The 25542-nt window shown below is 49.6% G+C and overlaps 2 protein-coding genes across 3 annotated transcripts; one reads left to right on the plus strand and one right to left on the minus strand.

Annotated features, from left to right (window-relative positions):
• The first annotated feature begins 10128 nt into the window (after positions 1-10128).
• LOC120692073 (MYB-like transcription factor EOBI) lies at positions 10129-12066 on the plus strand. Its single transcript, XM_039975285.1, has 3 exons — positions 10129-10367; positions 10546-10675; positions 11007-12066. Exons 1-3 carry the CDS (start codon positions 10232-10234, stop codon positions 11458-11460), a joined length of 720 nt encoding a protein of 239 aa, XP_039831219.1. The 5' UTR covers positions 10129-10231; the 3' UTR covers positions 11461-12066.
• A 537-nt stretch (positions 12067-12603) lies between these two features.
• LOC120692971 (E3 ubiquitin-protein ligase WAV3-like) lies at positions 12604-16759 on the minus strand. 2 transcript variants are annotated; one of them, XM_039976374.1, is made up of 2 exons: positions 16306-16759; positions 12604-14797 (listed from the first exon to the last, which is right to left on the minus strand). In XM_039976374.1, the coding sequence occupies exons 1-2, from the start codon at positions 16504-16506 to the stop codon at positions 12911-12913; spliced, it is 2088 nt and encodes a 695-aa protein (XP_039832308.1). In that variant the 5' UTR covers positions 16507-16759; the 3' UTR covers positions 12604-12910. The 2 variants fall into 2 exon arrangements, with proteins under 2 accessions (XP_039832308.1, XP_039832307.1); XM_039976373.1 differs by having other exon boundaries at positions 12604-14800; positions 16306-16758.
• Between the last annotated feature and the right edge of the window lie 8783 nt (positions 16760-25542).

Raw genomic sequence — 25542 nt, forward strand, 5'->3', positions numbered from 1 at the left:
ACTTCCTCTTGAGCAAGAGAGCTCGTGTGCAAGTTGGGCTTTGTTTCCTCGCAAAAGAAAAAAAAAGTTGGGCTTGGTTCTTGACCGTATGCCGACGACGCTTCCGTCACCAGCTTTGGACGCCGGCGTTGTCCGGTTTCAAATTTCAACGCCCCACGTAACCATCTTGCATTGACGCCCTGTTGCCAGCCAAAAACGAGACTCCAAACGTAACATTTTTCTACGAAACCTTTCAAATCATCATCATGTCCTTCGGTTTGCATCAGCTGTTTCGATCGATTTCACACAATGCCGCTGCTTTCATCTGGTCCGTCTTTTACTTATATACTACTACTAGAGTAGTTTTTATTTTTTTTAAAAGGAGAAGGCCGCTGTCTTGATTCGGTCCGTTGAAGCATGCACGCATGTGTATGTTTGCAAGTTGTTGGACCCGTGTCGTCCGCGTTGTTTATTGTTACATCTGGATCGACCGCATGTAGCAGCGACGATTCCGGCATGGGGAGGCGCACGCCGTGCCGGCTAGTGCTAGATTCTCCGGCTACCTGCGGCCAAAGGCACAGGAGATGCCCGTCAGGAATGGGGGGCGTTCATTTGCTTCTCTGAACATAATGGCGCGATCATGAGGTAATTAGTGTGCACTTCAATCAACTGAACTAATGCCTGTGCTAAAAGCCTGGAACGGATGATCGTGATCACCAGGTGTCGTGTCCAGCCTCGCAGCGAAATCAGGTTCAGTGGGAGTACAGATACACACAGCATCTAGAATCTGGATGCATGCAAGCTCTGGAATGCAGAGTAGCTGGCCTTATTCTCTCTCTGTGTGCATGTGTGCTCATCCTGATCTGGAAGAGAACAAATGAAGATGTCAAGCTGATCGGCGGCTTCCACTCCGTTCGGCTGCACCACTTTAGGCTGCTGGACGGCTGCCTTGGGCTGCTGGACTGCTGCCTCTGCTGCCTCTGGCTTGATCTGCAAGGGCAAGCACCACCATGTGGAGCTTCGGCGTTTCCCCCTTTCTGAAACATCATCATTGCATTCCTGATTCTCCCCAAATCCCACGCAGCGAGGCAACGGGTGGCCCAGCGGGGGTACTCATCAGCACCACAGGAAGAGCTAGGGCGTTTGGCGGATTCTTCAGAGAATACAGGGGGGGGGGGGGGGGGTGACGGTGGCCGCCCGTGTTCCGGGAAAGCGTGGCATTCTGTGCCCGGCGGCGGCTTCTGTCTGCAGGGCGGCCTCCTTCTTGGTAATGGTAACGACTCCCTAGTCCCTACCAGGCCTAGCCAGTCTTGTCACTTGTACGAGGATGCTCGGCAACGGCCAAGCTGCGGCCGAGCTGCGGCGGTGAGCGTCACGCCCCCGTCCCATTGTGGTTCCAGCTTGTATGGGCCGTTTAGTTCCCAAAAATTTTCTGGATTCCTCGTCACATCGAATTTTAGGATACATGCATGGAGTATTAAATATAGTTTTAAAAAATAATTAATTATACAGTTTAACTGTAAATGATGAGATGAATCTTTTGAGCCTAATTAGTCCATAATTGGACACTAATTACTAAATAAAAACGAAAATACTACATAGCCGAATCCAAAAAAAATCGTGAACTAAACACGCCCTATGTTTCATTGTCTGCCTGCCTGGTCCAGTGGTCCCCAACTCCCCCAGCTGAATCTGTCAGTGGACTGCTGAAGAAGTGAGTGCCCAGGCCCCAGGGCAATAATTCAGCAGAGGGAAATATGCATGTATGGGCCACAGCCCACAGATGCTCTTTAGGCCTGGAAAACAAAAGCGGGCCTTTACTGGGTTGGCGCTGATAAAGTGTTGGGCCTTTACCGGATAATTAATGCTGGGCTGGGCGCAGCCCAAACGCTTTCCGGCACAACCCCGCATCGCATTACCAGGGAGCTATTAGTTGCACTGCAACCGGTCATAAGATCGGCGTAACCGGCCCATCTAAGATTTTTCAAAATAAATCAAAACCTAAGATGATTAAATCAAAGAAATCTAATATCGGTGTTTGGAAAACCGTTCAAGCTAAAGGTCATAGCAAGCATCAAAAAGCAAAGCCGAAGCCCATTGGAGAGTTTCTGGCTAAACCTCAAAATCAAAGAGATACAAAAGATGCTCGTTGGCCTAATAAATCCAAACAACCAAGGTCATCTCCAAAACGCCAGTTCCATGATACAAATCGGCAATGGAATATTTTTTCTACATCGATGCCGTTTCCGTCATATGGATCTCTTATGCATATGACATGGGGTGCTGATTTCAATTTGTCTTATTCTTGTGCACCATGGTTTCATATTTCATATATGCCGTCTCTTCCTACATATTTATGCCCAAATTATATTATCTATAAGGAGCCGGCAATTAGTAAGCCATCACCTACAAATAATGGCCGTTTTGATCCTAAAAATCGGCCTGTGTAGAAAAAAAAACACATGGTGATCAAGCAAGTTTATCGTGTCAAAAAAGATGGGCGATTGAATAAAAATTCAGATTTGACACAAGATAAAGAAAAGCCGACCGTTGAAGAAACATCGGCTAGTTTTGTTGCTCATATTGCCCCTAATGGAGACCATACTTCAAATGATATAGCTGAACAATGTTTAAGTTCGGATAGGAGGCAAGATAAGAGCAATCATGTCGGTTCTGACAAGACCGGTCTGAACCTGGAAAGTCTGGTGGTGCAAAAAATAGGATCAAGCCGACCTTTGAGGAGCTTCTGGATAAATACAAGAAGATATCTGCGCAAAAAACAAAGCAATCAATTGGAAGGCAAACGAAGAAGGAGTTCTTCACCACCAAGATCAAGAAAGCATCATGGATCATTTTATTGGACTTCATTATTTATCCCGTCGATGCACGCACCATGGACTGCATATTTAGGTGTGTTTAATCTGTGGTTTGATCATAATCCTTGGCTGCCATATTATGACTATCAGTTTTATGCTTTACCAAGGAGCTATGATTTGTATAATCGGCCGTATTGGCCGTCTCTAGACTTTTGTTATTAAACATGCTAAGGAATATAAAGCCGAAATAGTTTACTGATCTTAAACTAGAAATTGTTATATTTGCTAGTTCTCTTATTTCGGCTATTTAGGCATGTTTAAAGAATATATGGCCGATGCATTGCTAATCGTCGCCCTTAGATAATTTTGGTTCAGAAGAATGTTTTTTTGGCAAACAACCATTACCAAAAAACAGGGGGGGCATATGTTGACAGCCAAAATTGGCATCAACCGGTCTGACCGGTCTGGCCAAGCGGTCTGACCGGTCTGGTGCTGTAGCTGATCCGGCAGGAGCCCGACCGGTCTGACCGGTCTAGGAGGAGTCCGACTGTAATTAGAGTTCTTAATAGATTTAGATCTGTAAACAGAATTTCTTGCGGGGTAACTCTTCCCCACCCTATAAATATAAAGGGTCACGGCCGATTGAGGATACAACCCAATCGAATCTATCAAAAACACATCTTTTATCTCTTTACCTTTACCCTACTTTTCCAACCTCGACATGCTATTCTTCTCTCGTCTCCATGGCGTTTGAGGACGCACTAGCTGGCCTGCCGAGCCTAGGGCAACCCTACGCGCGCTTGCCCCGACGGGGTCCCTCCCGGGCGAGCGTTCGTAGGATCGTCGCCGTTCTGCACGGCGACCGGTCTGATCGGTCCCCCTGACCGATCTGACCGCTCAACGCAGGAGGTACTGCAAGGAGCCTCTTCTCGCGCCGCGCGACCTAGCGCGATCGTGTGTTGGCCTGTAAAAGACGTCAACAAAAAGATACTGAAGATGTACATACAGTATCCACCAAAAAAATAAGAAGAAGATCCACATACAGTACGTCTTTAAGACTCAACTATGACCCAATCCATCTGCCAACCGTAGACTCTTACAAACTGCTGCCTGAAGCTGCTATACTGAATCGTCAAAATATTGGTCTGAAACCTGTAAACTACAGACACCTACACAGCCGTACCTGCATGCATACGCTTTTATAATTTCCCTTTTTCCTTTCTGTGATATTATCCACACTGACATTGATCATAAATCTTGGATAACCTTTAACCTTAAATAATCAAATCGATCGACTAACTTAACAAATAATTAACATATACTGCACGAGTAAATTACGGATGCTGCTGTGCAATGATCTTTGTAACATAAATGAGCTAATAAGCAGTGGCAGATGGTTTTTCACCGGACCTAAATGAATAAGACACCTAGTGTTTCATATTTGGCATGATGAAGTGAGGCCAACACTGCATTTCAGTTCATCTTTCATGAGGCTGTTTCCAGCAGTGCGCGGGTGCGGATAGGCAAAAGGGCATCTTTGCGCAGGGTGTTGGGAGCAGGCAGCACGCAAAAACAAAGCTTCCTTCCAGCAGAATGCGAAATCGCATGCTCAAAGAGCTTCGTGGGTCCCACTGCCAGTGATTCATAGGACACGACTCACAAGGATTGCACCAGCGCGGGAGCCGACGGAAGATGCTTGCAGGAGTTTTGCGGGTAGGAGAGAGAAGACGCAGGAATACGCATCTTCTTTCCTGGTTGCGGGCGCTCCGCATCCGCATGGGGGACCTGCTGGAAAGGGACACAGTAGCTCCCGGCTCCCCATTTTCCGCATGCGAGGCCGGATAGGAGAGCCGCTGGAAACAGCCTGACCACCTTCCAATTCCAGTGGGCGGTCCAGGCAGCTTCTTCCAAGAAGCTCGCCAGTCCTACTCCAAGTTCCCTTCTAGAAATCAAAGAGAGGACGGTACACTTCCCAAACACAGAAAACAATTCAAGGCTCACCAATCCTTGCTCAAATGAATGCTGCATGCTTTACACGTCTTCAGACTTTGGTCTTTCTCAGAGCCGCCTAGCTGCGCCAGATACTTGCATCCTCCGTCAGCCTATCGCCATTTGTTTATTCAGATTTCAGGCACAACTGATTGTACCAACCCAAAGCAAAGCATGCATGATTACCAGGCCGTGTTGCCACAATTAGCATTCGGGCCTATTTAAACAATGGTGGATCCAGATTTTTTGCTACTGCGTGGGATCGATGCATCAGGAAAGTTCTGGCGCTGCAACTGTCCAACGATGCAGTGGGAGAGTTATCTATGCATATACAAGCATGGTGGTGGGGTCAGCACACCCCTCCCTGATTAATTTTTTTTTGAAAAGTCCGCTCTCTGATTACAGCAGGTAGGGATGGAGTCATCGATGGAGCTTGCGGTTCCTGTGAGCCTCCAGCTCCATTGAAGTGAAGGAGGTGGAACTCTTTTGGAACTGCTTTCTCGAGTCCAAAAGCTAGTTTGGATGGTAGTCCAGACAGAGAAATGCCCGAATGGGTTTTGCTCATCTGCCATTTATGTCACCAGTTTTTGGTTAGGGGGCGTTTAGTTCCCAAATTTTTCTCTACAGTATCCGTCACATCAAGTTTTCGAACACATACATGGAGCATTAAATGTAGTTAGAAAAAATAACTAATTACACAGTCTAACTGATTCCTACGAGATGAATCTAATGATGTTAATTAATTTATAATTGGACATTAATTGTCAAGTAACAACAAAACGTGCTATAGTATCCAAACCCAAACTTTTTCACCAACTAAACACCCCCTTAGGAGGAAAGCTCTTCTTTCAGTGCAGTGAAAAAAATTGTTTGGGCAGAAAATGCTGCCTTTTATTCCCACCAGAGTACCTACACTAGATTCGTGTATAAAGAAAAAGGTACATATCTACTACTAGCTAGTATCAAATTAGAAGTATTTTTTTGGTCCCCAGAAGATCTTCAAGTCTAGATAAAAACGGCATCAAAATTCAACGATTTCATCACTGAATGCAAACAAGCTATATACGCATGTCAAGGATTATGCTACATACTGTTGTTAACAGCTATTTAATGTCAAACCCTAAACTATTGGTTGCTCGTTATATATTACTCTATTTGAGTAAGTATAGCTAGATTTCAAACCCTAAAACATTATTAGGTATTAATAACATTAGGCAAACACATAATTTAGTTTTGTATATTTGAAGGTGCTTAGTCACCATATATTTTCGGTGTAAAATATAAAGAGGACCTGAATGCAAGAGATTCGAGCTTTCATGTTACTTAACCAAGTTTTAAGCTCTAGCACAAAGAAAAAGATGGCTTATTAGGAAAACAAAAGAATTGCTAATACATGAGCTGCTCAACATTTTAATTATTTGCAACTTCTGTTTAATATAATACTACCAAAATAACACATTACATCACAACAATGTCTATATTTAAGGTGTAATAATTCCAGTTTTGATAGCTGCTTTAGCTGGTTGCTTGCCATCTGTCGACATTCCCTTTCATTTTGCGAGAGTACTAGGATTGCATACGTGTGCCAAGGACAGCTTTTCGCATATGATGTGCATGGAGTATTCCCAGCCGCAGGCACTAATTATTTTTTATGCATATCATTAATAAAAATCAATTACCAGTGACATTGTTAATTAGCAATGGCATCAGCACCTGCTTAAACAAATGCAGAACCAAACACAGACAGGGACCAATCGAGTTGTATGTGGTGAGAGATCATAGGCCATGTGGCCGTTGTCAAGCCACCACTTAGCAGGACCTTGCTACCAGCTTGGACAATATCTCCTGATGATTCTCCAGCTACATATTTTAAACTCCTGTGCCGCCGCAGCCAAGTGCCATCTGGAGCCTGGTGATGAAATGGTGTGATCGTCTCAAGATTTTTTTTTTGACAGTCGGACTTGTTCAGATCGATCTTGAGTTTGTTTTATGCTTGGGTTCTTGCTCCCTATCTCTTCCTCATTGGGAATAAAGGGGAGCACCAAAAGGTGCACTTTACAGCAGGTTGATCACCTCGAACGGGGAACAAAATCTTGAGATCAATTTCCTAATCAAGCGAGGATCTATCTGAATTTACTATAATCAATGTTGGGCGTGTTTAACTAACGTTAAGGGCCAGATTAATAAACATGCTTATACCATATATGCATCAAGACAATATGCATACATAGCATGAGCTGAAGATTAGGGCGTGCTAATGTGGTAATTGCATTGGTTGTGCGATATTCATGCAAGCATATCCTCTTTTTCTGAGACTTCAGTCATTGTATTGTCCAGCCCAGGGCGGAGCTAGCCGACAGAGTCACTGGTGTCAAATCCATTGAACACCGGTGTCAGCTCTATTGATGGACGGTATAGAACAGTAGTTTCTCACTGATTTTGCAGCAAGTCACCGATGTCAGCTGACATCGATAAGTACATGTAGCTCCGCCCCTGGTCCAGCCATAATGGAGATAAGTTTTGCTGGATCTGCATCCAAATATAGAGTTTTCGATTAAATATGTATTATCTAGTTGTGATACATAATGATATCCCCAACATAATTAAGGTTTTTGTACCACCTTGATTTAATCATTTTCAAATCGATAAAAATTCTCATTAAAAAAAAACTATATTAGCCTGCTGCAGTAGCTCTTCCAAGCAAACACTCTAATCGGTTACAGCGTTGTTAGGATGATAAGAATCTCCACACACTTCACTCAGAAGATTATTATAGCAACGTCGAGCGGGGGAAAAAAAGTCGGAGGGGCAACACTTGGCTGGTTACATTTGGAGATGCATGAAATGAGCCTTTTTCAGGCCTGGCTTCTTCTAGACATGCCCATGCACAAAGTACACCATACCACCTATACATCGGTACATACACACATTCGCATACACAAATTAAAGGCGTAAACAAAAATTAATCTAAGCTGTCGCTCTTTGCTTAAAACTGATTAAAGTTCCTAATCAATGTACCTTATAAAGCTTTGCTAGGGTTGACGCCGATAGGGCCACTCAGGCTGACTCGATCACAAACATGTTAGAAAGCAGGGAGGTAATACATCAACGATCGCCAGATGAATCTGCCGATCACGAGGAGTTAGGCCCGGCCCCGGCCTCTGATCCGCGGCCAGGTGTGCGGTCAAACAACAGTAGCATCGAACGCTTTCCAGTTCAGTTCAGTTGGAGCTCGCGTCTCTCTGCGTCGTGCTTGGATTTCGGAGGATGTGGACGCGCACGTCCGCGCGCATCTGTACGAGCTCGCCATTTTTAATCCGCTAAAGCGAGCGGATGCCGTGTTGCGCTGGACACCAGAGCGGGCCTAACAATGGAGCCGCAATCCTGCAGCCACCACCACTGCCGCCGGCCGCCCCGCCCCGTCAGGCGAAGCGAAAGCCTCTAGCTCGCCGGCCGGGGAAGAAAGGAGAGATCGCTTGTTTAATCGGGCCCTTTTTCGAGGCCATATTCGCCTGTCTGGGAGCTCCCTTTTTCGCTGTACGTTTATCTGATAAATTTGGTTAAACAAGCGAATATCATGCGCAGGTTACAGCTAAGGCTCTCTAGAGAATATCATGTGCAGTCGTGGTGAGCGATCCTGCGCATGCACGGGGGTGCATGAATGTACGATAGATTTGGTTCAGATCACAAGGATTGGTACGGTGGAGGTGCTGATTGCCTGATGGCTAGCTGATATCTTCTGCACATGATATTCTCTAGAGAGCCTTAGCTGTAACCTGCGCTACGTGGCACTTCTGCTGGATGCATGCGAGCGACATGCATGTACTTGCCTGCCTCTGATTGAATTAGTTTAGTGATTTCATGAGAAATCTTAGAGGCTGTATATTAGCTTGACATTTGCTATATTAGTGCTGTATATACAGTGAAGAATCAAATGGCTGAAAAGGGTCTACAGAGATTCAGCTCATTGTCAAAATCTCAAGCCCTGCCAAGCAGGTCGTTTTCGATTGATAGACCCCTCACTTCATGCATGTAGAGTGTTCCATGAACTTTTTCCATAATCTAAAAAAAAATGTAGAGTAGTGTTCCATTGTCAAGCGTGTCCCTCGCTGACTTTAACAGCACTGTTCTCAAGTCTACTCTGAAACAGGCTCAGCCCTGAAAGTCTAACTACGCGGTTAGGTCCACTTTCGGTCACTGGTAATAACCCATTTGATTTGACTCTAAATTAAATGGCCATTAACCACGAGTAGCAAGCATTAGTACTAGTAGCATCCGGTCATGCATGGCTTTAACCGCTTCAACTCCTACGTTGGTGGAAAAGAGAGATTGTCCACTCCACTCGCAATGATGCTTAGCGAGTACCTTTTCCTTTGACTACCGCTGATCATCAGTTTCAGTATAAGTTCAGTCATCAGTCGTCAGTGTTACAATGTGTTTGGGCATCGAGTTTGCTTGCAAAGTGGGACGCACGCGTAGAAAACAATATGCCGGCCATCCAGCATCCGTGCAGCTCGACTAGTGTTCACAGCCCAGGGTAATCAGCCAAGTGATTCATCAGGAACAGCGACAGGCAATCGATCTCACCACAATTAAACAAACTGTACCCTGCATATGGTAATCGCGCGCTAACTGATTCAATTCATCAGGAACAGGGGACGACACAGGCAATCTCACCACGATTAAACTAACACTAGCTACTATGCTCCCTGCAGCATCAGTCTTTGACAGACAACCCGCAAAGAACGAAAAGAAAAGAAAAGAAGTCTTTGACAGACACCAAAAAAAAAAAGGAGGCCAGCTTCTGTGGGGCCCACTGCCCAGAACATATATATACTGCCGTAGCCTGACCACTATTTTAGGCAACTATAGATAGCAACGCCATTTCTAAATACGGCCGGTCTACGCCTAGTTTATACACGAGGAAAGGCTTACATAATGTTGTGATAGATAACCATCACGCACGCAAGCTAGGGATGATTGATGATGAATTTCGGAATAAAATAAGCTAGCTATAGCTGATGAGGCAACACGCTAAAGATGCTTTAGCTGCAGCGAGACCTGACCTAGACTATCTTGGCTTGCTGCATTTGCATTGCATCACCACACAACATTCTAGTAGGGGGAGAGCCCTTTTTCCGGGGGTGAAACAATAAAATACTCGCCTTGAAGCTTAGCCAAGTGGGAGTGGAATTGTTACTCCCCGCCCGCGAAAATGACGTGACGTCCATCGCCTCCGATCCGCAGGGAGCTCCCCCAACTTGCGAGCTCGTATAAATGGCGAGCATGGCCGCCCAGATTCTAGCTGTCATACAAGCCGGGAACCAGAGCCCAGCGCCAGCTGCATAGCTAGAGAGATACATCTATATATCGACCAGCGCTAGCAGCAGCAGCAGCTCTAATATTAACAGTCGGCTAGCTAGCTGCTGGTTAATTAGTAGATAGGGATGGACGCGATCAGCAGCCTGATGCTGCAGGAGGGGTGGAGGAAGGGGCCATGGACGGCGCTGGAGGACAGGCTGCTCACCGAGTACGTGCAGCAGTACGGCGAGGGCAGCTGGAACTCTGTCGCCAAGCTCACAGGTATGTGTGTGTACATACAGTTAATTTGTGTTTGCAAATATATATATGATGCCAAGTGTGCGTGTTAATAAGATTTGATTTGGGTTTAGTTTAGTCGTGCTTTCTGTAATTCATCAGTGTGGTGGTATTGTTGCTGACGATGAAATGAACTAACCGGTGGCTGGCGATGGCACTGCAGGGCTGCGGCGGAGCGGGAAGAGCTGCCGGCTGCGGTGGGTGAACTACCTCCGGCCGGACCTGAAGCGGGGCAAGATCACCCCCGACGAGGAGACCGTCATCCTCCAGCTCCACGCCATGCTCGGCAACAGGTACTGTCAATCTGTCCATCTACATACTATACACGTGCAACCCACGCAAAGTCGTCCATGTACACGTACGCAAACGGCACACTGAGAGCTAGCATCCATCCATCCATCCATCACTCAGTAGTGTTCGATCGATCAGCAGATGCATGTACGTGCAAAGATGCAGCCTAGCTAGCTAGAGTGTGGGCTACACTGTAGTAGATTAGATCAGATTAGATTCCCCTAGCTACACTGTTGGCGATCTCTTCTCTTTCCATCGTGTTGGGTTCAGATGGTGGGCGGCGCCTAACTGGGATCGATCGGATCGGAACCCGTGTCGTCTTGACGCGTGCAGGTGGTCGGCGATCGCGCGGTGCCTGCCGGGGCGGACGGACAACGAGATCAAGAACTACTGGCGGACGCACTTCAAGAAGGCCCGGCCGTCGCGCCGCGCCCGGGAGCAGCTGCTCCACCAGTACCAGCTCCAGCAGCAGGAGCAGCGCCGCCAGTACCTCCAGAGCCTGCACCTCCTGCACCAGCACCAGCACCAGCAGCAGCACCTGCAGCTGCTCCAGCAGCAGAGCCAGCAGCTGATGATGAGCCAGCAGCAGAGCCCGCCGGAGCCCGACCACCAGGCCGCCGTCATGGCGATGGTCAGCAACGACGACCAGCAGGGCAGCCCGGCGTCGACGGCCGAGCACTGCACGCTCCCTGTCCCGGACGACGACGACGCACTGCTGTGGGACAGCCTGTGGAAGCTGGTCGACGGGGACGGCTGCGGCGACGGCTCCAGCGGGGGCGAGTACTAGACGGCGTGTGTGCCAGTGTAAAGGGGTCGAAGGGAGGAGGAGGTATACACTGAAGGTTTCAGGCTTTCAGTTGCAGCCACTGTAAGGATCTGCTAGCGGTAGTTGTAGTAGTAGTAAAAAAAAACTCGGCCGGGTGGGGAAAGACCGCCCCACCGGTATTAAGCTAAGAAGAAGTCTCGGCTTCCCCGACCGAGAAAATCGCCGAACCCCCGTCCTGCCCTGACACTGGGAACCGTAACTTCTGGGAATTGCCTGGGCCATACACGGTCCTCAGGCCGACCTGGGCCGGCTCTTAACCAGTGCTTTGACACACGGGACCGGCGAGAGGATTTTTTTAACCACAGTCTGAAATTCACTCCCACGGGGATTCGAACTCAGGACCTGTGGAGTGCCGCTGGAGTGTCTTAACCGCTAGGCTAAGCACCCTTTGGCTAGTTGTAGTAGTAGTAGAGCCATGCTAATTTCCAATGCGAATAGTCGAGATCATGCTTCATGTTTTTATTTTACCCATGAGCCGTGAGAAAGTGGCATTGTATCAAGGAAGCCTATGTTTATCTAGTCCCCTTACAAGGATGTAATTTTGGTTCCTAAATCATGTTTGCTAAGAATTTTACGTGCATGAGCTTCTTCAGTCTATACTTTATCGAGGAAAAACTGCTGACAGGTTGACCTCGTCAGTACGGTTGCTAAACAAAATCTGCATAGCAGAGTATCATTATGGACAGTGTGCCTACTGGCAACTTAACATCCATTGCAGCAGCAGCATCTTTTGCAGGTTCAGATGCTGTTCTACTTCTACATCTTTTCCAGAAGTTTTTAACATCAAGGGTTCCCTCTAGGATTTGGACAAGTACGTGGTTTAACATTCCAGAATATGGGTAGACTGAACATGATTTGCCTTTGAAGGGGTGAACCAGGCATAACACATGAGGCTATCAAATTCAGACTTCCTATTCATAAAGAAGTTCCATTCCCAAAGCTTATGCTAGCTCATTGACATGAATTTTATGTACAGAACAAACAAACGACAGTGAAAAATATCAAGAAATATCAAGGAACAATACCTAAATCCTTTTCACTTCTATTGATATGTGCCATTTATCATATTCAACAAAACAGACAATTGTAGAAAAAATGGGAATCACACCTCAATCCTTTCATTCCATTGATATGCCATTTATCAATCCCAAAGATATTACTCACGGAAATCATTCAAGGGAGATGTTTATGTACAGAACAAACAGACAACTGTAAAAATATATATACCTAAATCCTTTTCACCTCTATCAGTTATGCCATTTATAAATCTCAAGACTTCTAGTCCCATGCCTACTATAGAATATTGAAAATGGAAGTAAGAACTGCAGTATGACAGACTAAAGAATGAATAATTTACTTTGTCGTAATACTTCAATAGTCAATGCTAGAACTGAATCATGATCAGGCAGCATCACAGGGGCCGACCGGAGAAGGATTTCGTTGACCTGGTTGGCCGTCTGAACCTATGAGGAGACCTGTGTGAAGGAACCATAGTTGGGGAGCGATTCAGCGTGTCAACACCAGGAGTAGCAAGAGTCTGAGAGCGCTGAAGCATGTCAACCATGGATGGCGTCTGATAGGTGTGAATAGTGGTACTGAGATCAGTCGAGTCACCACGTGCGGTTGCTCTCTGCCATGTGTGTGAGCTCAGGCCAGATAGCATGAACGCCCTGCCTGATTCCTCATACCTTTGCCGGCTCTCCACCCTATCCTGCATCTCCCTCAGCTCTGTTATCAATGACAAGCATTGGTTGTCTGAAGATTGTGCAGCTTGTGATTCCAGTATCCTCCTACGGCCTTCGAGAATCGCCACGGCCTGAGAAAAAGCACCCCCCTCAGCTGCAGCCTGTGCGGCAGACATGTCCTCTGTGGCTTGAACACGGTGCAACTCACGCTCAACCTCAGGAAACATTTTGCAGTCCACACAATGTGCAGGGCGCTGAACACTCACTTCTTCACCCTGTACTTCGATATTCTCACTGGTGATTGCATCTTCGTATGTGCATGTTGGTTTGATCAGATGAGTCTTCCCCTTTGCAGCTGGGACATGTAGAGTGACCAGAAACCCCCGCTCTTCATCTGCATACAGGTCTCCAATATCAACTGAACCACTACGGCCATTTTCATCAACCTGACTTGTATAGCCGCCTGACTTGATGGACGTCAGTAGCACACCTTCATCAGCACATTCAATGCTCAAACGCATCTCCTTAATAACTACACTCAGGAGTCCACCAATACACTGAGCAAACCCATCCTGGATCGAGCCTTCAGCATCAATAAATGAAAATGTGCCACTAGATAAATCAGCAATAGCATGCATGGCAGCAGAATCATGATCTGAGCCAAAACCAAAGGTGTGGATCTGGACATGGTGACCTGTTCCAGGAAGAATTGAAGGAGGGACAAGGGCGCTGTAATTTAGCAAACCCCTGTCAGAAAGGAGGGTATGCGTGTCTTGACCATCAGAGAGAAGAATGATGCTACAGACTGGGTTCTTCAACTGACGGTCCTCGATCACTTTAGCACCTCTCTTTAGCCCGTCAGCAATGTTTGTGCCACCGCTTGCAACAAGTGAACTGACATCTTGCAAGGCTCGCTGCTTACCAGTTAACGTCATTCGGCGAAGAGGGAAGAGTCTCCGTGCTGTGGATGAGAAGGCAATGACAGACAGGCGGTCGTTGGGTCCAAGGGTTTGTATGACAAAGCTCATGGCACGCTTCAGAAGTGCAAGCTTGGTCCCTGCCATGCTACCGCTGACATCAAGAACAGTGACAAGGTCAAGAGGTGCACGGGAGCATGCTGAGTGAGAGGATTTTGGAGCCTTGAGATGGATCAATACAGCAAAGACCTCCTGGGCCACTGACTGTCGTATAGCAGGAAATTCTGAATATGTCTTGATTTCAACTGAACCAGTGACTGCATCATGTTCATTTGTTGTATAAGACTGAAGATCTATGAGCTCATCATCATTGAAGATGCCTGCCTCTGGTGTACGGAAGAAAGGAAGGTGCTCCTGCAGGCTTCCACTGTATGCATTGGAAAGCCTGCGGACAACAGCCATGTGCCCTTCATCCTGGGGCCAGTTTAGTGGGCTTACTCTAGCTCTTCCATAATTGGCATCTGCAGGTTGAGCGCCTGGGAGTTCTTTCCACTCAGCACGGCATATCGGGCAGATAAGGTTGCCATGCTTGACATTTGAAGATATGCAATGAAAATGGAATTTGTGGGAGCATTCAGCCGTGAACAAGGCCTGTCCAATCCCTGATCTCATGCCTCCAAGGCAAATTGAACATATCTTCTGAAACCAAGAAAGTCAAAGAAATGTAAGGTGTCAATATCAGAACTTGCTAACTTAACAAAAAGCATATACTCTGCTATGGCTTGTGAATAATACCTGCATGGCTGCATATCTAACACATCACGGTACTTAAAACGGCCATGTGGTTTTAGGAATTTACAAGACATTAAGCTCACCTAATCAGTGTTGGAAAATTGTAAAAAAAAAAAAAAACACATGCACACACAAGCAATGCGGGTTATGATAAAATTTGGCGGGAACAGAAAGATGATCTGAAAATGGATATGACATCTCAAAGTTCAAAAGGTTGTGAAACACAAGTTTGACAGCCACAAGTTGTGCATCCTGATGCTATCATAGAAATGTCTGCTTGTAAAACTTTCTCTACAAGTGTAGCATGCTCAGGTACAGCTGGATATCATGGTTGCTTAAAACGCTATGATGCGAGGATTTGAGTTTAAATTACAGTATGCACCGGAACTACTGATAGTCGCATGCATCCTACTTAGAAAGCATTGAAATAAGAGGTGACTAGTTTACCATCTTTGCAGATAAAGAAAACTATATTGAATTAACGTATGGAAATTCATTTCCCAGTTTCAAAATATATTAGGATCAGAAGGAAACTACTCTTTACAAGTCAATGAAATTTGTCAAGCTGCACAACAGTAAGTACATATCGGAATATCCTAGTTCTTAGTTTCCCTTTGCCTAGCAGCTGGGGGTCAAATAAGATGTACTACCTCTCAACCAAGCAGAACATGTGGAAAGGCAAAAGAAGCTCCGTCATATTCAAACTCTTTCCCTTTGAGTCGATGAGAAAAATTAGGGGAAGCCCTTAAGTCACATGAATAGAATCGATTTCCCATGATTTATTTGAAATTGTGCCAAAAATTTTAGTATGGACTCGTGCAACTTTCTTCAAAGTTTAGCTCTGATAACCTTGCAAAAAACAAATGTAACATGGTAGACCAACCGAAATTCAATGTATATATTATATAATCACAAGTGTCTAATTTTTAAATTCAATCGAGTAACCGCTCAAAGAATTCTCTAGTTGCATCGTCATACCTCACATTAATTGGCAATGCATGCCCTATTTAATTTGATTTTTTTTGCTTCTTGTACCCTTAAAATTTCTTTAGAAAATAGCGCAAATGCCTAGAAGTAACGACTCCAGATGAAAAAGGGAGCATATGCCATTTTGATCAACCTTAGAAACGACAGCAATGACTCAACTCAACAGGCCTGGTTCGCAAATTGCAACCAAGATGGTGCATACTCCAAAATTAATAGTAGTCAACGGGAGTCGTTGACCAACATGGATGCAAAATCGGCATCTTTTTGCCTGGAAATGAATACGACGAATTTTCCGGGGAAAAAAACGAACCCAATCCATCGCCAAAACTGTCATTTCCCCACATCTCCACACCCCATTCGACGCCCTACATGAATGGTGAATCAAACAAGAAGATGAAAGAAAAACGGAAAATGAATTCCCCCACCTGCGAGCTCCGGCTTCCAAAGCTTTTCAGCCGCCGCAGAGACACGGAGGTGGACTCCGCCTTCTCCTGGACCAAAGAAGACGACGCCTCAGCCACCCCCGCCTCCGGCGGCGAGTCCTCGATGGCAATCTGGCGCGCGGGCACGCTGATGCAGAGGCTTGTGGCGAGCGCGCGCTTGGCGCGGCCCCACGCCGCCGCCATTGCTCCGTCCCCTTCCGATCCTCAGAGTAAGGCGGCTCCTTTCGAGCGCACGAAATGCTGGTGCTGCTCGGCGGAGGATTTGGTTTCGGGATCAGAAGCGGGGGGTTAGGGGCCGAACGGTTCTCGCCATTGCGGTGGACGGGAGAAGATTTTGCGGTGGCGGCGAGCGCGTGCTGGAATCTTGGTGATGGTTGGGTTTGGGGGTTTTGGTCGTTGTGGGGAGAGCAGTGGATGTGAAGGAATATAAAGCGGGCAAAGACCGGATGCGGAAGAGGAAACCCAGAGGGATGGAGGGAGGAGGAAAACGGAAGAGCACCCATTAATGCTGTGTTTGACTATTATCCCAAACTCCCTCCAATAAGGGCCCGTTTAGTTAAAAAAAAGTGAGCCCGTTTAGTTTGTGTTGTGCTAGTGAATAGTGATATTTTGACCACTAATTACGGTGTCAAACAAAGCCAGTTTACAAAACCAGCTTCAGAACCCCCGCGCTAGTGACCCTGAATAATCTAATGAGGTCTTTGACCGCGCGATTAGAGGATGGTTACTATAGCATCACGGTAGCAAATCATCGATTAATTACCATCATTAAATTCGTCGCGAAAAGTTATACGCATTCCTGAAAAGGTTTTGCAAATAAACTTCATTTAATACAGCATGCACGCGAACTTTTTTTTAGAATGGAATAGAATGGAAGGAAACAAACAAGACCAAGATAAAAGATACATAACTATATAATTTCTAATTTATCCCCGTCTTTAAATACATAAACATTAGTATTTAACTAATAAACTTGTCATAAATAAATGTTGTATATTAAAACAAAGGAAGTATACTTGTGTTTTAAAATTAAAATGTACTAGTTTATAATGTATACCACCGCTGTGTTTCATCATCTATAAAGTTGCTGCACATGCAGCATGAAAACACACGCAATGGATCCAGTGGTTGGTGGTCAGCTGATGGTCGTTCATAAACACGGCGTCTACCACACGAACAAGAAACGTTTTCACTCCGCAACCGCAAGGGCATGACGTACGAAGGGCACAATTGGCACACGTGTAGCAAACTACTACTCTTCCTTTGGTAGCATAGCATAGCATAGCATGTGAAGAGGAGACTTTTAAACCTGGCAGACTGGGTGGTGTTTGACCGGTTAATCAAGGAAGATAGGCTGCGCATTCGTCAGGAAGGCAAGGTCGTTATCATCCATGAATTGCATCCCTGTGGTGGAGTGGAGCGGTGGCATCCCGCTCTATCCAGGAGTTACCAGCTGTGCTGCACCTGCACGTTTCCGAAGCAAACAAACTCAGCGGCCGCCGCGGCATCCGTCGGGGCGCACGGCGGCCAGCGACACGTCGGACGACGCACGCCCTCGCCCCGCGCGTGCCGCGCCGACGCAGCTGCGTGCGTCCCCGCCTGCGCTCGCCGTCGCGCAGGCGCATTCCGGGCGGTTGCTGCGAGCGCCCCAGATCACCCGTCCGCTGTACAGGCAGGTCAGAGCCTCAGAGGCGCGTGCCCGCGGGCTTCCGGAGACGGCTGGTCCTCGAGCATCCGCTGCGCGCGTGCCCGCTGGCCTCGCGATCACCCGCTGTGCCCGCGCGCCGATCGCCGGGCGCAGTTCCCATCGGCGCTCCTCGTGCCGTGCCCGTGCGCCGAGGCCGCGCCCCGCGAAGATCCCTGTTGCACTGCGTCCGGGGTGCTGGCCGGCTGTCTGTGTCGGCGAGCCTGGCATGCCGGGCAGGGGGACCTGCTGGATTGCGTGCGCGTGCGTGGGCTTTCTGATGGTTCCGCGAACGCCGTCGATCCGTGCACACCGATCTCAGCTGGTTAGTCGAGTTGCTTATTCGCTTTGACCGGCAAATGTTGGGTCGATTGGACTTTAGAGCGGAGTTTATCTGCGTGCGGACAGGAGACACGGGCGCGTGGCGGTGGAAACTAAAACTTGTTGGTCTCTTTGAAATGTCCTAGACGGGGCAATGCAATTCCCTTCCGTCTTTTCTCTGCTGTATGTATACAGTATACTCTTTTTGTTTGTATTGTAAAGAAAGTCGTTTTAAGTTTATCTTAAAACAAAAATTTTAAACTTTGAATACAAATAAATTATTTAGATTGTGTTTGAAATTATGAAACCGATGTAAGCAGATTCATCTTAAAATGTAGTTTCCTAAAAGTATATTTTAATTATATTTTATAATTTTTATAGCAAAAAAATAGTGGTCAAAGTTATTTTTGGATAGCGTGTCGATGTTTGAAATGATTTTCTTTACAATATGAAGGGAGTATATGTATGTATTTTTTTATAGGCTCTATTTAGTTTTCAAAATTTTTTAAGATTTTTCGTCACATCAAACTTTTGGACACATACATGAAATATTTAATGTAGTTTATAAAAATAACTAATTGCACAGTTTAGCTGGAAATGATGAGATGCATTTTTTAAACGTAATTAGTATATAATTGGACACTAATTACCGAATAAAAATGAAAGTACTACAATAGTAAAACCCAAAAAAATTCACCAACTAAACACACCCATAATATGCCCATGGCTGAACCTTGCTCCATTATTAACAATTGACCACGTTGCTGGTGCCTTGTCGGCTGATTGGATTCGATCCGATTAAAATATATGCTAATCCTGTTACTATCAGAGTGAACGGTCAAGGTTTGGGTGCAATACCAAACGGAACCAAAGAAAAAAGAAAGAAAGAAAGAATACAGTCGGAGGAAGCCACTGAATCCCAAAGCATCGCACATTCTTCATCGCTCGTAGCCACAAAAGTTTTTTTTAAGAGTAGCCACAAAAGTTGAGGCGCATCAGCGAAGTCGACCATCATGGCTGAGGATCGTGTCAGATCGATGTACACCTTGCGCTGAATGTAGACCAGGCCAGCACTACGGATTCAACCTGTCATTTTGTCATTTCTGGGTTATATGTCTTGTTCGGAGAAATAGCCGAGAGTTATTTTGAGAACTAAAGTTTAATAAAAAAAAATAGCCTTTCAATGAAATAGTCTTTGAGATGTTTGGATTCAGGGCCTGATTGGTTTGATGTAGACCTGGGCAAACGTCGGTTCGGGTCGGGTCAAGGTCGGGTCACGGGTCGCATAGGACGGCCCGCGCCCGACCCGTACCTATCACCGGGTCGGGTCGGGTTGGCCCGTGCACCCTGCGCGGGCGTGTCGGGTCGGGTTTTTTTCGGGTTGGGTCGGGTTTTTTGGCCTTTGGGTCGGGTTGGGTCGGGTTTTGGGTCAAAAATCACGGCCCGTGCCCGGCCCGTTGATTGTTGCGGGTCAAAAAATACGGCCCGCGCCCACCCGCCACGTAGCTCGGGTCGGGTTGGGTCGGGTTTTTTTCGGGCGGGTTGGGTCGGGTTGTTCGGGTCGGGTGACCCATGCCCAGGTCTAGTTTGATGCCAAAATTTACCTTGCCAAAACTAGGGCAGGCCAAAATATTAGCAAGAATTTTTTGCCAAAACCTTGGCAAGTAGTTTGTGAGGTGGGTTACTTTTTTTTTTTGGATCCCAATCAATTGAGTGCCAAAATTTGTGGTTGTCAAAATTTTGGCAAGGCAAATTTTGGAACCAAACCAATCAGGCTCTCAAGGACTATTTGGCCCAAAGTAATTTTCCAATCATTTGGCCGTCACTTTTCCAAGAGAGAAGAGAAAATCAATGGGCCCCGTCCGAAATAGCTCCAAATAGCATCCTTCGAGGGGATAGTCTTTTGGGCTGAATTATTTGCAAACAATCCAGAAATAGCACTTCTGTTTGGTTCCTCTAAAACTATTTGTCGGTGTCCAGACCCGGCGGCCCGGCACCAAATAGTGATGATACTGCGTGATCACTCACCCTAGGTGGTTGATGCAAGAGGCAACACAGTAACGCACAGGTTTATCCTGGTTCCGGCCGCAAGCGAGTGCACTGTACTATCTTGCACCGGGGTGCTTGTAGTAGGGGGTACAAGCGAGGTGAGAGAGGGAGGGAAGCTCCCAAGTCTCTGCTAAGGGATTGAGGCAAGTGCTAATATCGTGCTCCGGAGAGCGGATGTGTGTTTTGTGGGATGAGTTGAGCGTCTGAGACTGTGAGAGCGTTGTCTCATCTCTTGGGAAGGAGCCAACCTCCCCCTTTTATAGACACAAGGAGGGGCGGTGTACATGCCAAGGGGGGATTAGAAGTAGTCATTTTCTCCCCGAATCGGGGGTGTGCAGTGGGCGACTATTGTAGAAAGTACACCGTGGTGCACTGGAGGGTAAGGCGCCGGGCGTGGTGGTTGTCCTGGATGGCGTCCTCGGTCTTGCGGAGATCGCGCCGGTGCCCTTGTGGCTCCTGCAGGCGTCATGGCGTCTTCTGTTGAGGGTACCGTCCTCCGTGCTTGGCGTGGCAGAGCGCCGAGGGCCCTTCAGGCGGGGGTCTTGCTCCGGTCAAGGCCCAGACCGCGTTCGAGGGTCGCACCCATGCTAATCGAGGGTTCTACAATAGAGAAGGTGCACGGAGTAGGCAGCACAGTGGTGGGAGCAGTGCCGGGCCCGTTCGCACAGAGCGTCGCAGGTTCCCACAGTGTCGCTGCAGTGCCAGGGATGGCGGAGCAGAGACCAGAGTTGTTGGACGGGACTCCGGTCACTGCTGCCGTGCGGCATGGTGACCTGACACCGCCTGACTCCCCACTCCACGGTGGAGTGGTTGGCATTTAATGCCTCTGTCAGACGAGCCGGTGAGTGGATGGATAGTTAGCTCTGACTGCCGAAGGGTGGTCTCGAGCGAGGCGGAGTCGGTCCGCTCTCCCGAGGGTAGGCTCGCTACCCTCGAGTGAGGCGGAGAGGTGGTGCGCTGTTGAGGGTCTCGGCGGGGAGGCCTCGAGCGAGGCGGAGATTGCCCCACGGGTTCGAGGGGGGTCCAGATGAGCTGTACCATAGAGCTGGGCTGTGGGCTGAGTGCGAATTGGGCCTCTTTGGGTCCTGGAGAGAACTTTGGGTGTTGTTAAGAGAGTTGGAGCCGTCGAGTAATCCTTCTTTCCCTTCGGATCGGAGTAAGACTGTAGGCCTTGGTTTGTCGCGGTTGTAGGGTTTGACAAGGTGGTAGGCGCTGTGGGCCCGATTGCCCAATTCGTGTTTTGTGTTTTCGAGGGCGATTTAGTCTCTGGATTAGGGTGCCCCTAATTATGGTACCCGACAGTAGCCCCGAGCCTTTGTAGGGATGAGCATCAGCCCTGCAGAGGCTTGATCCCTCGAAACCGTGACTCGGATGCTGACTGTGGGGTTCAGTTCTCCCCGCGGGCGTTGCTGGAGGAGGTTAGTTCAAGATCGGAGTTCGCCGTCAGGGAAGCGGTGGCAGGGCGCACGACATGCCTCGAGAACCATGGCGTCGCCGCTGGGGGTGTCGCTGCCATAGCGACGGGAGGGTTTGAGCTAGTTTACGGAGCAAGATGGAAACGGGGAGAAGGGTAGGCTGCTCGCGGCCTTACTCGGAGCCAGAGGCTATGGGTGGAGACGGGTCCGACTCCGAACCCAATATTAGCTGGAACGAGGAGAAGGCTCGGGTGCTAGACTGGGGATTTTGATCCTCGAACGTGTAAAAGTTTCCTCCGTGGGGGCGCGTCAGCGCACCCGCGGGTGTATTCCTCGAGGCCTTGGAGGAGTACTAGCACTCGTCCAAGGGCTATAAATGTCGTGTTGCATGGTTGATCGGGTGGGGTGACCGCTCAGCTTCCTTTTCAGCCATCCTCGGCGTTTTTCAGTGCTGATGTGGTGACCCGTTGCCCCTTTGATGATCATGCGAGGGAGACTTGTTCGACACGTGGAACTTCGCAATCGACAGCGGCCGATTTATTCGAGGGTGCGGCCTGAGCCGCGGCGTGCGAGGAGCCCCAGAGCCCTGGCCTGTGTGAAGGCATTCAGGGGAACCTCGACTTTTCGTGTTACGACCCTCGTCGCCCTTCCGCGGGGAGGAGGGGTGAAACACGCCATGCTACCCATGCCCGGGCCATGAGCCATGGCTTCTTCGGTGATCTGTTAGCGGGTAGTTCAAGTGGACGTCCGTGCCCCGTTCGATAAGGGTCGGCTCGTGGTCCGTGGACACGTCTCATAAAGCGCTTGCAAAGGTTCGCTAGGCGGGGCTCGGACCCATTCGATAGGATCCGAAGGCTCGATGCTCTCCGTCGATGGGGTCCCCCTGCTAGGCACCTTCGGCTGGCCTTGAACACTGCGCAGGATGTCTCGAACTCCGTGTTCGAGGGTAGCTTGTATGGCACATCCATGCAGTCCCTGACTCTGGTGATCTGGGGCGCCTGTCGAACCCTCGGCGGGCCAAGCTTCGTACCCCTGATCAGTAAGCCTCGGAATAAAGTTCCTTCGACGGTAAGGAACCCCCGAAGGGAATATTCCATCACAGTTTGCGAATCGGCACGGGGTCGCGGGTCGTGCGCTGGTCTCCCGCTGATCGTGGGCAACGGGGCCCGACGCGTGCGGTGCGAGCGCACCTTTTCAGGCGGCCACCTCGGGCAGGAGGAGAGGCGTGGGCGGTGGCTTGCCGATGGGATGACGCTACAGTGCCGCCCCCGCATCAGTTCCCGCACAGCGCGAGTTATTTCGCGTGCGTCTGGGAGGTTTCCCGGGCATGGGGCCCAGCTGTCGGCGTCTGCGAAATCTATCGCATTCAATGCGGTAGATTTTGGGGCCGCAGCGACGAATCCGCCCGGCGCAGTAATAAAAGAGAGAGAGAGGGTGGATAGATTCGGCTCACCTGGCCATTTGCCTTTGCCTCCTCTGCTCCCTCCGCCTCCCCTGCGTCTGGAGCCCAGAGCCAAGAAGTGAGAGGAAGAAGAAGAGGAGGAGCGAGCGCACCTTTGCCTTCGTGCGAGCCCACCCCCCGCGTTCCCCTTCGGTCAAAGCGATGGCGCAGTTCGCGGAGTCGGCACCATGGGGCAAGTCCACCGCCACCGCGGTGGTCCTGGAGGCACTGGTCATCGAAGGGCTCTTGTCGCCAAACACCGAGCCGTCGAGGCCGGTGTGGATCGCCCCGACGGCGGGGGAGAGGGAGCCGAAGCCTTGGAGCGGCTACATCGTGAGCCACGTGTGGCTCCACGAACGGGGATTCGGCATCCCCGCCGGTAAGTTCGTCTGGGCGCTCTGCCACCACTACTGGGTGGAGCTGCACAACTTCGCCCCCAACTCCATCTTGCAGGCGGCGGTCTTCATCGCCGTATGCGAGGGATACTTGGGGGTGGAGGCGCACTGGGATTTGTGGGTGCATCTATTCCGCGGCGAGCTCTACACCGAGTACGTCCAGGGCCAGCCGAGGAGGTACGTACGTGCGGGTGGCCTCACGCTCCAGGTGCATGAGCATAGGGGGAATCTGTACATCCCCTGCAAGATGACCACGAACAATGCCGGGTGGAGTCGAGGGTGGTTTTACCTGCGCAATGACAACGGGCGGTTCCCGACGTTCACCGACAAGGTGCTCCGGGAGAAGCCGGATGCGTGGAAGTGGGGGGTGTCGCCCCATGAGGGCCAGGCCAGGCTCAAGTTGTTTATCGATGCACTGCAGTATTTAGCGAAGAAGGGGCTGACGGCGCTCGCCGTCATCGTGAATTTTCACCGGCAGAGGGTGATTCCCCTCATGGAGAGGAGGTTGGCGATCTTCGAACTGACTCTCGAGGCCGCGGCCAAGGGTTCGAGGATGTCGAGCGTCTTACTCTCCCTCGACGCCGCTGCCCAGAGAGCGAAGAGTGCGATGGCGCACTTCCCCTCCGACCCCGAGGACCACCGGAGGATCAAGATGCGCCCCGAGGGGGGTACATCAGTTTGGTGAGTCCGGCTTCCGACTGTTGTTGATTTTGTGCTGTTTCTTCTTCTTCTTCTAGTTCTTGATCTGGGTAGTGCTTGCAGGGACTGAGCCGTAAAGGCTATGTCTCGAAGCCCCCGCTCCCCGAAGTCCGCGAAGCGAACCGCCTGCGCGCAGAGGCGGAGAATAAGAAGAAGGACGAAGCGAAAGTGACCGCCACCAGGAAGAGGGAGAGAAGGGAGACCCACGATAAGGAGTGCGCCAGACGGAAGAGGGAGGGACTCTCCCCGTCGACTACGCCCGAGTCCACCGAGGAGGAAGACTCTTCGATCGGCGAGGTGGATTTCTCGGAGTCTGATGACTTCGAGGTGGTGACGGCCGTGAATCCTCTGCCGGCCCCGCAACGGGCCGGCGTCGAGGCCTCGGCGTCAGTGCTGGGTGAGAGAAGGCTCGCGCCGGCGACGCTGGGCAAGGGGAGGCTCGCGCCAGCGAGGGTGGATCGGAGGTCACCCACGCCGACGGCGGGACGAAGGTCACCCGTGCCAGCGACGGGCTAGAGGTCGCCCGCGCAGGCGGCGGGCAGGGATTCACTCGCACCAGCGGCGGCGACGGGAAGGTGGACGTCTGCGTCCATGACACCGGCAGGCGGCAGGACGTCCGCAGCGAGTGTGGAGACCCTCGGGTAGGCAGCCCCGAGGGCACAAGATGATCGAGGGGCGACACCCTTAGGCCAATCGTTGGGAGGTGACAGCGTGCCACGAGCCCCGAGGAGTGGTGGCGTAGGTTGAGCTCCCTGTCGGGGTAAGTGATCTTATCTTTCGCATTTGTTTGTTCGACTTCTCCGGCCCCTGCTGACTTGTCGCTCTCCCCTGTTGGTCCAACCGCAAGGCCACTACCCGGGAGACGGTCTGTCTCGCGCCGTCCAAGGCCCTTAAGACCGGGGTGAGTGCAACACCGCATTCGGGGCTGCAGCCCCCGACCGGAGAGTCCCAGACGCTAGAGGCGGCCGCCGAGGTGCTCCAGGAGGTGATGGCTCAAGGGGCCCTGTCGGCCCAGCAGGCCCGTGTGCAGGAGGGCGGGAGCGACGCTGGCTAGAGCGGCGCATCGGCGATCGCTCGGGCGGACACCGAGGGGTAGGCCGGCCGAGGCAGCACGGAGGGTGCTGCCCGGCCAGATGCTGAAGCTGAGCCCGGCCGAGGCAGCGACGACGGTGCCGCCCAGCCGGGCGCCGGGGACGACGCTGGCCGAGGCGGCAT

Source organism: Panicum virgatum, chromosome 9N (genome assembly GCF_016808335.1).
Source record: "Panicum virgatum strain AP13 chromosome 9N, P.virgatum_v5, whole genome shotgun sequence".
NCBI classification, from domain to species: domain Eukaryota; kingdom Viridiplantae; phylum Streptophyta; class Magnoliopsida; order Poales; family Poaceae; genus Panicum; species Panicum virgatum.

What these genes read in the sequence shown, in the direction of transcription:
- LOC120692073 (XM_039975285.1), top strand. Translation starts at nt 10,232, where the DNA reads ATGGACGCGATCAGCAGCCTGATGCTGCAGGAGGGGTGGAGGAAGGGG. An exon ending in CTCTGTCGCCAAGCTCACAG is followed by an intron (nt 10,368 to 10,545) that starts GTATGTGTGTGT and finishes ATGGCACTGCAG; the next exon opens with GGCTGCGGCGGAGCGGGAAG. An exon ending in CACGCCATGCTCGGCAACAG is followed by an intron (nt 10,676 to 11,006) that starts GTACTGTCAATC and finishes TGACGCGTGCAG; the next exon opens with GTGGTCGGCGATCGCGCGGT.
- LOC120692971 (XM_039976373.1), bottom strand. Translation starts at nt 16,506, where the DNA reads ATGGCGGCGGCGTGGGGCCGCGCCAAGCGCGCGCTCGCCACAAGCCTC. An exon ending in TTGGAAGCCGGAGCTCGCAG is followed by an intron (nt 14,801 to 16,305) that starts GTGGGGGAATTC and finishes TCTTGGTTTCAG; the next exon opens with AAGATATGTTCAATTTGCCT.